The sequence below is a fragment of the Dermacentor variabilis genome, chromosome 7, assembly GCF_050947875.1.
Source record: "Dermacentor variabilis isolate Ectoservices chromosome 7, ASM5094787v1, whole genome shotgun sequence".
NCBI classification, from domain to species: domain Eukaryota; kingdom Metazoa; phylum Arthropoda; class Arachnida; order Ixodida; family Ixodidae; genus Dermacentor; species Dermacentor variabilis.
In genome coordinates this window covers 115,506,344-115,519,065 of record NC_134574.1, presented here as the reverse complement: position 1 = coordinate 115,519,065, position 12,722 = coordinate 115,506,344, and the positions used below count along the sequence as shown (strand labels likewise).

The 12,722-nt window shown below is 46.0% G+C and overlaps 1 protein-coding gene across 7 annotated transcripts in view; it reads left to right on the top strand.

Annotated features, from left to right (window-relative positions):
• The window catches only part of LOC142587806 (kelch domain-containing protein 3), a 124,042-nt gene that overhangs the window by 81,911 nt on the left and 29,409 nt on the right, over positions 1–12,722 (top strand). For 4 of the 7 annotated variants that reach the window (XM_075699079.1, XM_075699083.1, XM_075699082.1 and 1 more), the window contains 2 exons: positions 8,747–8,936; positions 11,915–12,073. In XM_075699079.1, coding sequence (XP_075555194.1) covers positions 8,747–8,936; positions 11,915–12,073 — 349 coding nt within the window. The other 3 variants (XM_075699085.1, XM_075699081.1, XM_075699080.1) reach the window with 3 other exon arrangements.

The following is a 12,722-nucleotide window of genomic DNA, read 5'->3' as shown; positions in this document are numbered from 1 at the left end:
TAGTCAAACCCGTTAAATAATTGTGCGAACTTTCTTTGTGTTTCACTTCTTGAGTGCGCCAATTGACCTGAGGATGTTACGTAAGTGCCCTCTGTGGCAAGTCGACACCACCTCTCTTCTAGATAGGGTCAGGCTTTCTGGATCATTAATGTGTTAAGGCAAATTTAGCTGTCTTTCCAGATATGTAGAGACATTTTTAGGTATTGTGTGCTTTTCTGCCGGAGCTGTATTGCTAAGTTGCTTGGTCAATTTTTCAGTTGTACTAAGCTTTCCAGGAAAATTCTTGCTGCACCATTATGGCTTTCCCACTGAAAATAATCTTTTGCTGGTCTTTCACTGCACAGAACTAAAATGCAGGCTGCAGTTGTTGTTGTTGTTATTATTATTATTATTATTATTATTATTATTATTATTATTGCTAGGTTTCAACAAACATGAAATGTGTATTCTCCCTATATTTGCATATTTCATTGCTCATTTCCTGTTTTCCTCTACTGGTATAAATACTCATGTGATAATTATTTTTCACTCTCACTTGCCTGCTTTTCTTTTTTCCATCAGTCGTTCCTCTACCTCCACTGTAAGTTCTGTCCCAGTTTTTTTAAGTGCACGAGTACAGAGACCTTATAGCTGTTCCTGGGCACTGTAGTAAATGTTTGGTGATTATTATTATTAGTATTGGGGTTGACATCTGTGGCCTGAATTGGCATTTCTGAGCTCCTACCATAAGTAACTGTCCTGCAGCCATTTATCCAAGATAATGCAAGGCCATTGCTTGGGTCCACACCGTAGTTGTTCCTTTTGGTCCTCCCTCCATCACCGGCACAATTCTGAGACCTTGTTGAAAAGATGTACCTTTGGAGCCTGCGGTCCATGTGCGGACATCAGTTTAAAGAATAGTCAAACTCGCTAAATAATTATGCAAGCTGTTGATGTTTCACATCTATTGTGTTTCTCTTTTTGAGTGTACCAATTAACCTGAGGATGTTTCCTCATTCAAAGAAGGCATCTGTCGTGAAAACAATGCAAGCCTTAAGAACGAGGAAAATACATGTCGTTCTCGCATCTAAGTGACATAATGACACAGAGTGAAGGATTCCAGTAGCCACAGAAACATTGAAGTTAAAGAAGAACACAGTAGGCAACCAAAGCTATCAAATAAAGTTGTAGGTGGACTCTGCGAGAGGGTTCGACACTGTTTTGCCTCTGTATTGTATTTTTGCACCGAGAAGGAAAGCAAGCACTGCATTCATTGTTCCTGCTGTAAGGTCATTAGCAACGACATCCATGCATAGAGGGACGAAAATGGTGGTCATTTCGCATTTGTCCTTTCCATCTCGGCCATTCCCCTTCTTCACCATTCTGCTTTGGGGCCAAGGTGTAGAAAAAAAATGGTTGCCTTGTCCTACAATGGGGCTGGCTCTGACTTTGTCCCTTAATTTCAGCCACAATTCACGGTCAGTGATTGTGTTTGCACATTGTGTGTATGCTTGTGCTATATAGCAGTGTGCCAAGGTTGCCTTTCAAGGAAGGACAAGCCAACACAGTATCTCATGGTGCATCAACAGACTGCCTTTTCAAGTGTTGCTTTTAGAATAGACTCAATGTTATAGCCCAGCGGCTAGCTGCTGCAGGGCATAGCTTGAGGTCGTGGGTTCGATCCCAGTCGTGGGGACCACATTTCAATGGGCGCACATATGCAAAAGAACTCGTGTACTTAGCTTCAGCTGCACACAAAGCGTAAAAGAACTCCAAGTGTTCGAAATTAATCCGGAGTACCCCACCACAGCATGCCCCATAATTGGATTGGGTTTTGGTGGGTAAAACCCCAAAATTTCTTATGTTTTGTAATAGGCCATTCAGAATGCTGAAGCATTGGCATTTGAGCATGTTTTAGTTACAAAGGTCATCATTTGTTGCACTCTCACAATACAGACTCCGTGCAGGGGGAATAGCAAAAGAGCTGAACAATTCGCTTGTTGAACCGAGCGTCTAGCTAGGCATGTTCTACGTGAGAAACTGTGTCTGTACACCTTTTCATGACAGACAGACAGACAATGAACTTTTATTCAGGTCCTGAGGGACTAGCCGGTCGAGACCCGTTGGGGCCCCCGGCTCGCCGCTGGCTGCTCCCATGTCGGAATGGGGAGGCCAAGCCTCTCCGCTCTTTCACGGGCCCTCTGGACGGCCATGGACTGGAGCTTAAGTTGCGTGCTAGATATGGCCTCGTCCCAGTCCCGTTCGCTGGTGAGGGACGTATCCCGTAACGCAGGACACTGCCAGAGCATATGAGGTAGAGTGCTAACCTCCCCACAATCCGGGCACTGTCGGTCAATTTCTGGAGAAATCCTGCTTAAGAAACTTCGGGAAGGATATGACCTCGTCTGAAGCATCCTAAGCGTGATCGATTGTGATCTGCATAGATTTGGATGCGGAGGCGGGAAGCGCCTGCGTTCCTCTTTATAATGGGAGACGATCTCGTGAAATGTTAATAACGGGTCGCTGTGGCCGAGCTCCTCCGGATCCAATGTAGCCCCATCGCCGTCGCGGCGCGTTAATTCTCGCGCACGGCGGTGAGCAATTTCATTGGGGTTCGGGTGGCCCGGCAGCACGTTGTCGCCCATGTGAGCTGGGAACCATGTAATATAATGCACGGGGTCACAATTAGTTCTGGATTTGTTTTTCAGAATCACCTCCACCTGTTTCGCAACCATTCCCGTAGCGAATGCCCTGACGGCCGCGCGTGAGTCAGTGTAGATATACGGCCTTTTTGAATCCTGCATCGCCAGCGCCACCGCCACCTGTTCTGCCACGTCGGCCGTCACAGCGCCTACCGAGGCCGCAGATAGGAGCTCGCCCTTTTCGCTTACCGCCGTGACCGTGAATTTACCGGAGCGCCCATATTGAGCTGCGTCCACGAAGGCTTCCATGCCGACCGTTTTCTTCAATATCGCCCTGGCACGAGCTGCTCGCCTGCCCGCATTATGTTGCGGGTGAACGTTTCTAGGGAAGGGACTGACGACGTAGGTCCCTCTGGAGTTCTCGTTCAGCTGAACCACCTCGCTGTGACTCAAACGCGGCTGCAAGCCCGCAGCCTCCAAGAGGCGCCTACCGGCGCTGGAGCCCGAAAGCCTCGTGATCTGCGCCGCTCGTTGTGCCTCTATGAGTTCGAGGGCCGTGTTATGAACGCCGAGCTGCATTAGCCTGTCCGTGCTCGCCGTGATCGGAATACCCAGTACCTTCTTGACGCTTTTCCGCATCAACGTGTCAAGCTTGTCCCTTTCAGTCTTTGTCCACTGCAGGGCCGAGACCACATAGTTGATGTGGCTCATAAGAAAAGCGTGATGCACCCTAAGTAGGTTGTCCTCGCCTAGGCCCCCCTTCTTATTGGAGACTCTCATGATTAATCTGAGAATATTCTCGGTTTTGGCGGTCAGATGCGCAATGGTTTTGGCATTACAGCCCCTGGCATCGAGCAACAATCCTAGAACTCTAATCGAATTCACCCTGGGGATCTTCTGGCCGTCCCGCGTGTATACATCTATGGGGATTTGCTCGAGCGGCACGAGCCCCCGAACCCCCTGCCTTGCCGGTCTGTATAACAAGAGCTCTGACTTGGTCGGGGACAGTTGGAGACCGGTGCCCTCCAGGAAGGACTCGGTCACGTCCAAGGCCTCCTGGAGTGCCTGTTCCACGGCCGCCTCCGAGCCTCCCGGACACCAGATCGTAATGTCATCGGCGTACAGCGCATGTCCCACGTTTGGCACGGCGGCCAGCCGCTTCGAGAGTCCGTGCATTGCAATGTTAAATAGGAGGGGGGAGATCACCGCCCCTTGTGGCGTGCCTCTGTTTCCTAGCGGGAATGGTTCTGATTTGGTCTGCCCCACCTTGACGACCGCCGTCCTGCCCCTCAGGAAGGACTCCACAAACGCGAAAAATCTACCTCCTAAGTTCAATGCCGAAATCTCATTTAATATGAAGTCGTGCGACACGGTGTCGAAGGCTTTGGACAAGTCTAGTGTAAGAATGCCCCTGACGTCTCTAGTCCTGTTGTCAATAACCTGTCTTTTTAGCAGTAGCATGACGTCCTGCGTGGAAAGAGATGGTCTAAACCCTACCATATTGTACGAGAACAACCCCTCCCGCTCTATGTGTTTTGAGATCCTGTTATGTATAACGTGTTCGGCAACCTTACCTAAACATGACGTTAGCGAAATGGGCCGGAGGTTGTCCAGGCTTGGGGGCTTTCCAGGCTTAGGAATCAGTACCACCGTCGCCTGCTTCCACGAGTCCGGAACACTACCTTCCTCCCATACCTTGTTGATTTCCTTTGTAATGGTGCTAATGGACCGGTCGTCCAGGTTCCTCAAAACCCGGTTGGTTAAGCCATCCGGCCCAGGGGCCGACCTACCATTGAGATTGTAGAGCACCTCCCTGATATCTGCCTCAGAAAACGGATCATCGAGCTTTGGGGCGTCCTCCCCCACGTATTGAGGGCATTCCCGTAGTTCATCCTTTCCAACCGGAAGATACTTTCTTGCCAGGTCTCGGAGAAGGGACGTATCGGAATGACCTTCCTGTTTTTGCTTATGCACAAGTCTATCTACGGAGAGTCTCTGATTACCCTTGGTCTGTTTATCATCGAGCAGGTGCTTAAGAAGGTTCCATTTTCCCCCCGTGCGCATTCGCCCGTCTGCTGCAGAGCAGGCTTCGTTCCATTGTTGCCTGTTGAGCTCCAGACAGTGTGCCTCTATACAGCGATTAAGCTCCGCGATCTTCGTTCTCAGCCTGCGGTTTAGCCTTTGCGTTTTCCACCTCTCCAGCACAGACCTCTTGGCCTCCAGGAGATGCGCCAGGCGCGCGTCCATCCTGGGGGTCTTAAGGTCCGTGGATATTTCCTTGGTGGCCCTTTCAACGTCTATCTTGACCTGCGCGAGTAGATCCTCCAGTGCACCGTACTCCGACTCATCTTCGTCCCGTATCTTTCGAAAGAGATCCCAATCAACGTACTTAAATATCCTAAGCGGGGCCGCTCTGATCCTGATTGATAACGCCACAATGTGATGGTCGCTCCCTAAGTTTTCTTGCAAGTTAGTCCAGGCTGCGTCAGTGTTTCTAACAAAAGCCAGATCTGGCATCGTGTCCCTCGAGACCGAGGTGCCTATCCTTTTCATGAAAAAAAAAAAAAAAAATATATATATATATATATATATATATATATATATATATCTGCAGATCCCATGCATTGTGGGAATCATTTTAAGCGAAGCTTTGTGTGCTGTTTGCTTTGATAGATGATAATTAGTGGTGATGTTGACGGCAAATGTTCAATTTCTTCAGCGTTTAGTCCAACACGAGAGTGGTGAGTTGATGTTAAATGCTACCTTGCATGCACTACTGCTGTTTGTCTGTGCTGTACGCAGAAAACACAGGGAGGCGTCTTTGCTTGAGGCGTTGTTGCGCGCCATTGTTCAAAGCCTCTGTGAGGGCTGAGTGTTATCATTGCCTCGTAAGACACCACGCATTGTGGCAGAAGTGTCAAACTTTTAATTGAATTATAGGGCCATATGGTACCAAAACCATAATTGGATTATGAGGCATGCCGTAGTAGCGGACTTGGGCTCTGTCACCCTAGGCTTTGTTAATGTGCACCTGTATATAAATGCACGAGTATTTTTGTATTTCGCTCCCATCTAAACATGGCTGCCACAGTAGAGATTGAACCCGTGAGCTCGAACAATTCCCTAGCCACAAAGCTATTGAGGCAGGCACAGAAGGGTTGATTTGACGTCCAACATGTTGATTTGATGTGCACGGAGTGTTGCCCAGACCCTACGGTGCTTTAACGTGGCTTTGCGTCTGCACGCCGTATGTCAATTGTCTGCATGGGAAATTCGCATGGCGTTTATTTTTCAGAAACGGCAGGAACATACCGTACCATACCTTCAGTTTACCCGCAACCGCTGTCTTGTCTATAGTAGTAGTGTTTCCCTGCCTTCTCGTGTCATCTTTTCCCTCTCCTGCCCTCCCCCCTGAATTGCAACTCTGACGCTCCCAGGGTTCTGCTAGAAAACATAAATACCTGGAAGGGGATGGGGAAACGGCACTACGGTAGCTGAATTGCTAGAGCATCGCATGCGTAAGGCGAAGGTTGTGGAATCATTCCCCACCTGCGGCAAGTTGTTTTTTTCATCCACTTTCGTTTACATTAATTTATAGTTTCTTTATTGCATTTATTAAGCACAAGTAATTTCCCCTATGTTGTCCTTGGTGTCAGGGTTTGTTGGCTTCTTATGATATGACCTTTCAGATAAGGAGTTTAGCTTTCCTAATTTCCCATCTTAATTGTGCATGTCAAATGGGGATAAGCCACAGTATAAGCAAAGGTGACTGAAAATAAGCCTTTGTTGGTAGTTGGGGCTAATGCATATCTTCTGTTTGTCTGTATGTCTTGACATAATTTATCGTATGCTTAACCAACAAGTGTAAACATCCACAATTTCGATTCTAAACATCTTTGTCTACATTACACATGTATGGGTAGACAGCTGCTTCATAGCTCCTGGCTTGTTCATCGTGCTACACATTGTTATTGAGGCAGCTGAAGCTGGCTCCTATCACTGTTTGGCCTGGTTGGATCTATCAACTCTTGAGTATTTTCACGGTCAGGAGCATGTATGTTTGCAGAGAGCCAAGTCCTTCTTCTCTGCGTCATACCTTGATAATGTTGTTTGGGTGCCCTGTACCATCGTAGATAAGCACTCAGCTGCGTTGTTAGCAACCATTGTATTCTTTGGTGTGTTTCTCATCTCTTCAGGGTGACACACGTTTGTTGTGTGGATTCGCACTGCTACGCCATCCGAGTTATCATTGCATCACATGTATGTTGTTGCCGTGGGCATGGACTTTTGCCACTTTCATTTCATTGGGTAGGCTACGTTATATTTTTATGCTGGCCCAGACCAGGTGACCCAGAGAGGTCTGCTGTGTCTTGGTGCATCACTGGGATATGAAGCAGGTGGAGGCTGGAATCGAAACTGTTCGTACACTTTCTTTTTTGTGCGAGTCCAGCGCAAGATGTTGCTTGCAATTGCGTTCTGTGCCTGCCGGAGAAGGCGGCATTGCAGGAATGTGCCCGTGGTTCAGCACAAGCCAGACGAAAACGAAGTAGTTTTCCTTCTTACTTTTGGCACTTTTCTTTCCATTGGACTTTTAGTTTTGCCTTGATGAATTTGTGTCTTGCAAATGAGGTGTCGAGCTAGTGGTTAAGCCGATTGCACTGTCAGGTCAAAAGTGAGGTGAAGTAGTGAAAAATTTTGCCATCTTAAAGCACTTCTTGCTGCATGTTTTGAGCTGTTTTTTTTTATGTGTTCTTCCTCTGGGGCTTACTTGAAGAAATTTACTGAGATTTGCGGTGTGAGAATTTACAGTCTTGGGTATATATATTTTTTCGTTCGTTTGCGTATGTAAAAACTGACATGTGAGAGCCTTGTGAAAGATTTTGCATATTGTGTGGTGCAATTCATTCCTATGACAATCATTGTCTCTGAGAGAGCATGTCCTTTCAATGATGCTTTGACACATTGTTTTTCTTTCATCACGCTGTGCTGGTATGAGTGGCATTGTGGAGCCTATAATGTGAGGATGTGACACCGAGGGTGGCAGTGAGAAAAAGTGTGGACAGTGCAAATGGTCACAGGCAGGCTCAAATATTGTAGTGGGCCCAGATACCATGGTTGAGTATCTGAAGGAATTTAATACTTTGATTTTTCATGCTATCAGATTGCCCCTGAACCTTCCATGTATGCACCTCTGTCACAAGGTCACTGCAGTTTGCCTTTTTCGCTAGCTATTTATAGTACAATTTTCCAAGCTTTTAAATTTTTGTTCTTTTCCCTGCAATGGCTGCACCACTCTGGCTAGTCAACTCCTCCAGTTTATGGTACCTTTATGTGAAACATGATTTTAGCCAGTCCTTCCTACCTGTTGCCGTCGATACCTGCAAGAAGCTTCATGACGTTACTGTCGATGAACACAACCCTGTTAAATCTAGACAGCTCACTGGACAGTTTTTCTCTTCTTTTTCTTTGCTGTACCACACTGCAGTGAATTTTGTCGCTTTAGTTTCTGATATGTTTTTTATATCTCCTCCCATGTCTGATGCCCTGTCGAGGCCTTTAAAGAGGCCATGGTGGCCTCTTTCTGTCGAGGCCATGGTGTAATGGCCACTCTTGTCATCAGAAGAGACTTCAAATGCCAGAAAAGATGCAAAATCTAAATACTGGGGGCAATGGTACCTTAATGTTACTGTACCCGCTTGCAGCAGTGTCATGGGTCTAATTAACTGTTAAGAAGGACCACAGTGCATCCTAGAGGCACTGCGGTCCTTCCTAACCGGCATATAATTAACTAGACCCATGACACTACTGTAAGCTGGAAAATTTTCATTGGTAATCGACCATTTTCCACCAATTAGGTGAAAATAGAGCTTTGAAAGAATAGGTACTTTACTAGCCTAACCTGATTTACTGTTCCTATTTAGTGTTTACCTAGTATTATTTGGCATATTTAGTAGTTAATGTTAGAAGGGCACAAGGTGACCACTAAGTAATGACGATATGGAACAGAACTTATTCAGCTTTTGTGCCAGACGTGAACTATTTGCGCGCCTCTACTAAGCAGCAATACATTGAACACTGTTGCTACGCCTGACGCGCAGTGTTGTTTCTGTTTCTTGATCACGCAGGGGGCAGTGGCCAGCCGGAGAGGTGCAGGTTGCCACGGCAAGATGTGGACAGTGCGCCTGGAGGGAGGGCCACGCCGTGTGAACCACGCGGCCGTGGCCATCAACGGCAAGGTCTACTCGTTCGGCGGCTACTGCACGGGCGAGGACTACAACACTCGCAAGCCCATCGATGTGCACGTCCTCAACACAGGTAACAAGGCTCCTCTTGTTCTCAACTCGAGTTGCTCGGGGCGTGCGCTTCTCAGTTTAAGTCGGCGCTCGCACCTGCTCAGCTTGTGAAGATTGAAGGCCAGCTGCGGCAAAATTTTTAAGCTGCGTAGAAAGCAGAGATTCAGACAGCTTTGATGTAGAGTAGCTTCTATACAAAATCTTGTGTTTGAAATGTGAGTGGAGGCGTCGCGAAAAGCTTGCAGAACTGAATGTTCCTGATGCCAAACCTGAAGACAATGCTGCCGCAACTGCTTGCTGGACACAATGTAGAACACGGAACATTCAGAGCCAATATGCGGTGCTTTGGTGTGACCTCTGAGACCAGCTGGCACACGCGGAGTGCTAAAAAATGTTGTATGCGCTAACCACCACCTGTGCACATCATCTACTTAGGTGCTAATTTAAAGGCTGCTAAAAAAGAAAATGAGACAGCTCTGCCAAGGTTGGTTCAATAGTGTGTACTACCCCACATTTCAATGGGGGGAAATGCAAAAACACCTGTGTACATAGATTTAGGTGCGCGGTAAAGAACCCCAGGTGGTCCAAGTTATTCCGGTGTCCCCCACTACGGCTAGCCTCATCAGATCGTGGTTTTGCCATGCAAAACCCCATAATTAAGTTTTTTTACTATGTACTACTGATTTATAACCAATTTAAGCAAGAGCAAATTTTGTTTGAGCTCACCTTTATGTGATCGAGATCCTAACATCATATATGCAAAAATCCGTGATAACTCAACATGGTAATGAGTGCTGATGGCAGGACATGAGATATACAAACAGATGATTACTATCTCTTGTCCCATCACCTGCGCTGTTCACCATGTTGAACACAAACCAACCAGCGCAGCCTCTTGTGCAGTTCATAGCAACATTTGAGTGCTTTAGAAACAAGTACATAATGTATCAGTTATATATATAAAATAAGTCTTCAAATCCTGCAGCCACCATTTCTCATTTGTAGTAGGCCTCAGATAGCGGCCTTCTTATGTATTTTTCATTTTCCATTCAGAATGCAAGTATTAGACGTTGCAATTGAAGAGTAGTCCATCACATTTCTCCATTGCTTCCATACATTGCTCTCATTTTATTACATTTTTATTACTTTCATGCAGGTGCAGGTCATAGTGTCATTTATTCTTCTCCTGTTTAGTCACATCTTTTTTGTTCATGTTTTCAGCCTGAACTTGCGTTGTTTTCTCTTGTGTGTGATGTATATGTGACACCATTATTATATCACCTTTAATGTTAACATTTGGCAGTGAGTCTGTTTGGCAAATTAGTCAGATAGATGGCTAACTGACAAGTGGATTGCTGCCCCATGACAAGCTCCAAGGGAAATCGCAACATCTATCCAGAAATAGGCCAAATAAAGTGGGTAGCTTCATCTAAACGATTGATGTACTGGCCACTTTACATTTTTCAATATTGCGGACAGATTAAAAAACAAAAAGTGTGTTGTAGATAACATGGTTTTTACTCCGCAGTTCTGCTGTTTAATGTGTTAACTTGATACATTCAGGGCACACACTGCACTTGCTGAATAAATTAGAGCAGAACCATAGTGAAGTTGCATTCATTTAGCAGAAATCCTTAGAGCAACAGAGTCTTGAGATATCCAAAAGTGCCTAGCAGATGAGAGGCACATTAGCCATAGTGGAGAGACACACCATGGCACTAGACTGCCATGGTGTTAACATATGTTAACACCATGGCAGTCTAGGTCAGGCCACAGTCATGTTAGCCTACGTTCAACTGCCCGCATGACACAACATTGGCATTCTGTCTGTTCTACGGCACGCTGTTCCTTTGATAAAAGATGAAATAAACACGAGTTTTATATGTGAGGTTCTTTGTACCATACTTGTGAGCTGAGGTTGATGTGCTCGTAATAGGCTTGCATGCGCCTTCAACTCTCTCTCCAACCCAGTAGCAGTGCACAAGGGACAAAGGACAGTGGAAGACGCTGTCCCTGTGTGTCTTTCCTACGACCCAGTTTATTTTCACTCGAACGACTAACTAATCGCCTCATCACTTTTCTTGCATTAGTGTGGATAAATTAAAAGGGATCAGTGTAGGGCTAACTACAATATATTGTTTTGTTTCCACTTGTAGCACTTTGTGCGGTGTTGTCTTGCGGTTGTGTGCTTATTTGGAGACTACACTGTCGGTGGTGGGTGAATACCTAACTGTGTGAATGTGTATGCGTCCCTGCTGCTGTTCCATGGTGCGTCTGGCTGGGTATTTAGTGAGAGCACACACAAATGTGAAGCGCATGATTGAGCAAATTAATAAAATATGGATGCTTTATCACGTTGTAACTTGGCGCAGTTGCAGTGCATGTCCGTGATGTACGAGGTGTATTAGCGAGCATTTTTTTTATTTTCCTGGTACTGGCACCTTTTGTTTGAATCACACTAACGCATGTTTTTTACAAAACTTACAGGAAAAAAAGAACAATAATCAAGCCCAAAAATAAAAATTGGGGCCATGATGGCCCATATCTTGTATAGGGATACCATGCAAGATAGCAGCATGACCAAAAGTTTAGCATGGCCAGAAAGGGGCTGTGACGTATTGGAAGGGTCTTACAGCTCAAATGTTGCTTCTAAAAAGCTGTACGTATTACCAAATGACAGCATAAGTAAAAAAAAACAAAAGAAAGGAATTGAGTGGCTTGCTTTTCTGTCTTGTCTTGTTACTAAAAGCCATATGCAGCAAGCAGATGAAATACACCAGGGAAAGCATGGGGGGACATGAATTGTTGTTCCATATTGAAACATAAAATTAGTAAAGAAAACAGAAACTAAGGTGAAGGAAAAGATGGCTTGCTGGTAGTTGTAAGTTGTCTTTTCTGGCAAGAACTCTGGCTGAGGTAGAGTTATAGGAAGGGGTGGGCTTGGTTTCACTCGGCTGGCACTGGAGCACAGGTGTTGACTCGGATGTGGCTTCCATGCAGTATCCCTCCGGTGGGCACTGGTGCAGACGCAGTCGCACCCCGACGACGTGCCCTTTCAGAGGTACGGCCACACTGTCGTGGCGTACGGGGACTATGCCTACCTCTGGGGCGGTCGCAACGATGATGGAGCATGCAACATCCTCTACCGGTTCGACACCAGTGAGTCTTGGCGTTTCTGATGCAGCCACTGATTCTGCCTCTGTCAGCATTTACCGTGCTGCACTCCTCATAAGCGTGATAAAATTCACCTGTACTTCACTTAGTTCTGTTACGAGACTCGAGACAAGAAAAGTGGCAGGCGAGTAAGTGTTATGTTGGTGTTGTTCTAAATGTTGGAGCTGGTGATAATACTTATTGGGGCTTCTGTGGTAGGGTCTTGTCAGCAGTGGCTGTCAGTCGGCAAAACAGTGATCTTGGTTACACTCGACTGCGTGATTAGGCGTGGGCTGCTGTGCTTTTCTTTGAGTATAAAGTGTACGAATAATTTCGATATTGTGGTGAAGCAAATGGAGCCACTTCTGCACTGTTCCATGGTGCTAATTTATTCCTACTTGCCAATTGGGCTTGCTATTTCTTAGGTCCTGGGTTTGAGTCGTACACAGTGTCAAAGCCTAATGGGGTTTATCCTTTGTGCATGTACAGTAGTAACCTACTATGTCTTTGGGTTCCCAAAGAAACTGAAACTGAACAACCTGACGCAGGGAAAAACAAAAACAAGCTATAATCTTGCAAGGGTGTGTTTCAGCAACTCAAATTGTAAAATGCTGTGTTTACTTGGGGCTGGGTGTAAAACATTTCTGTGTGAAAT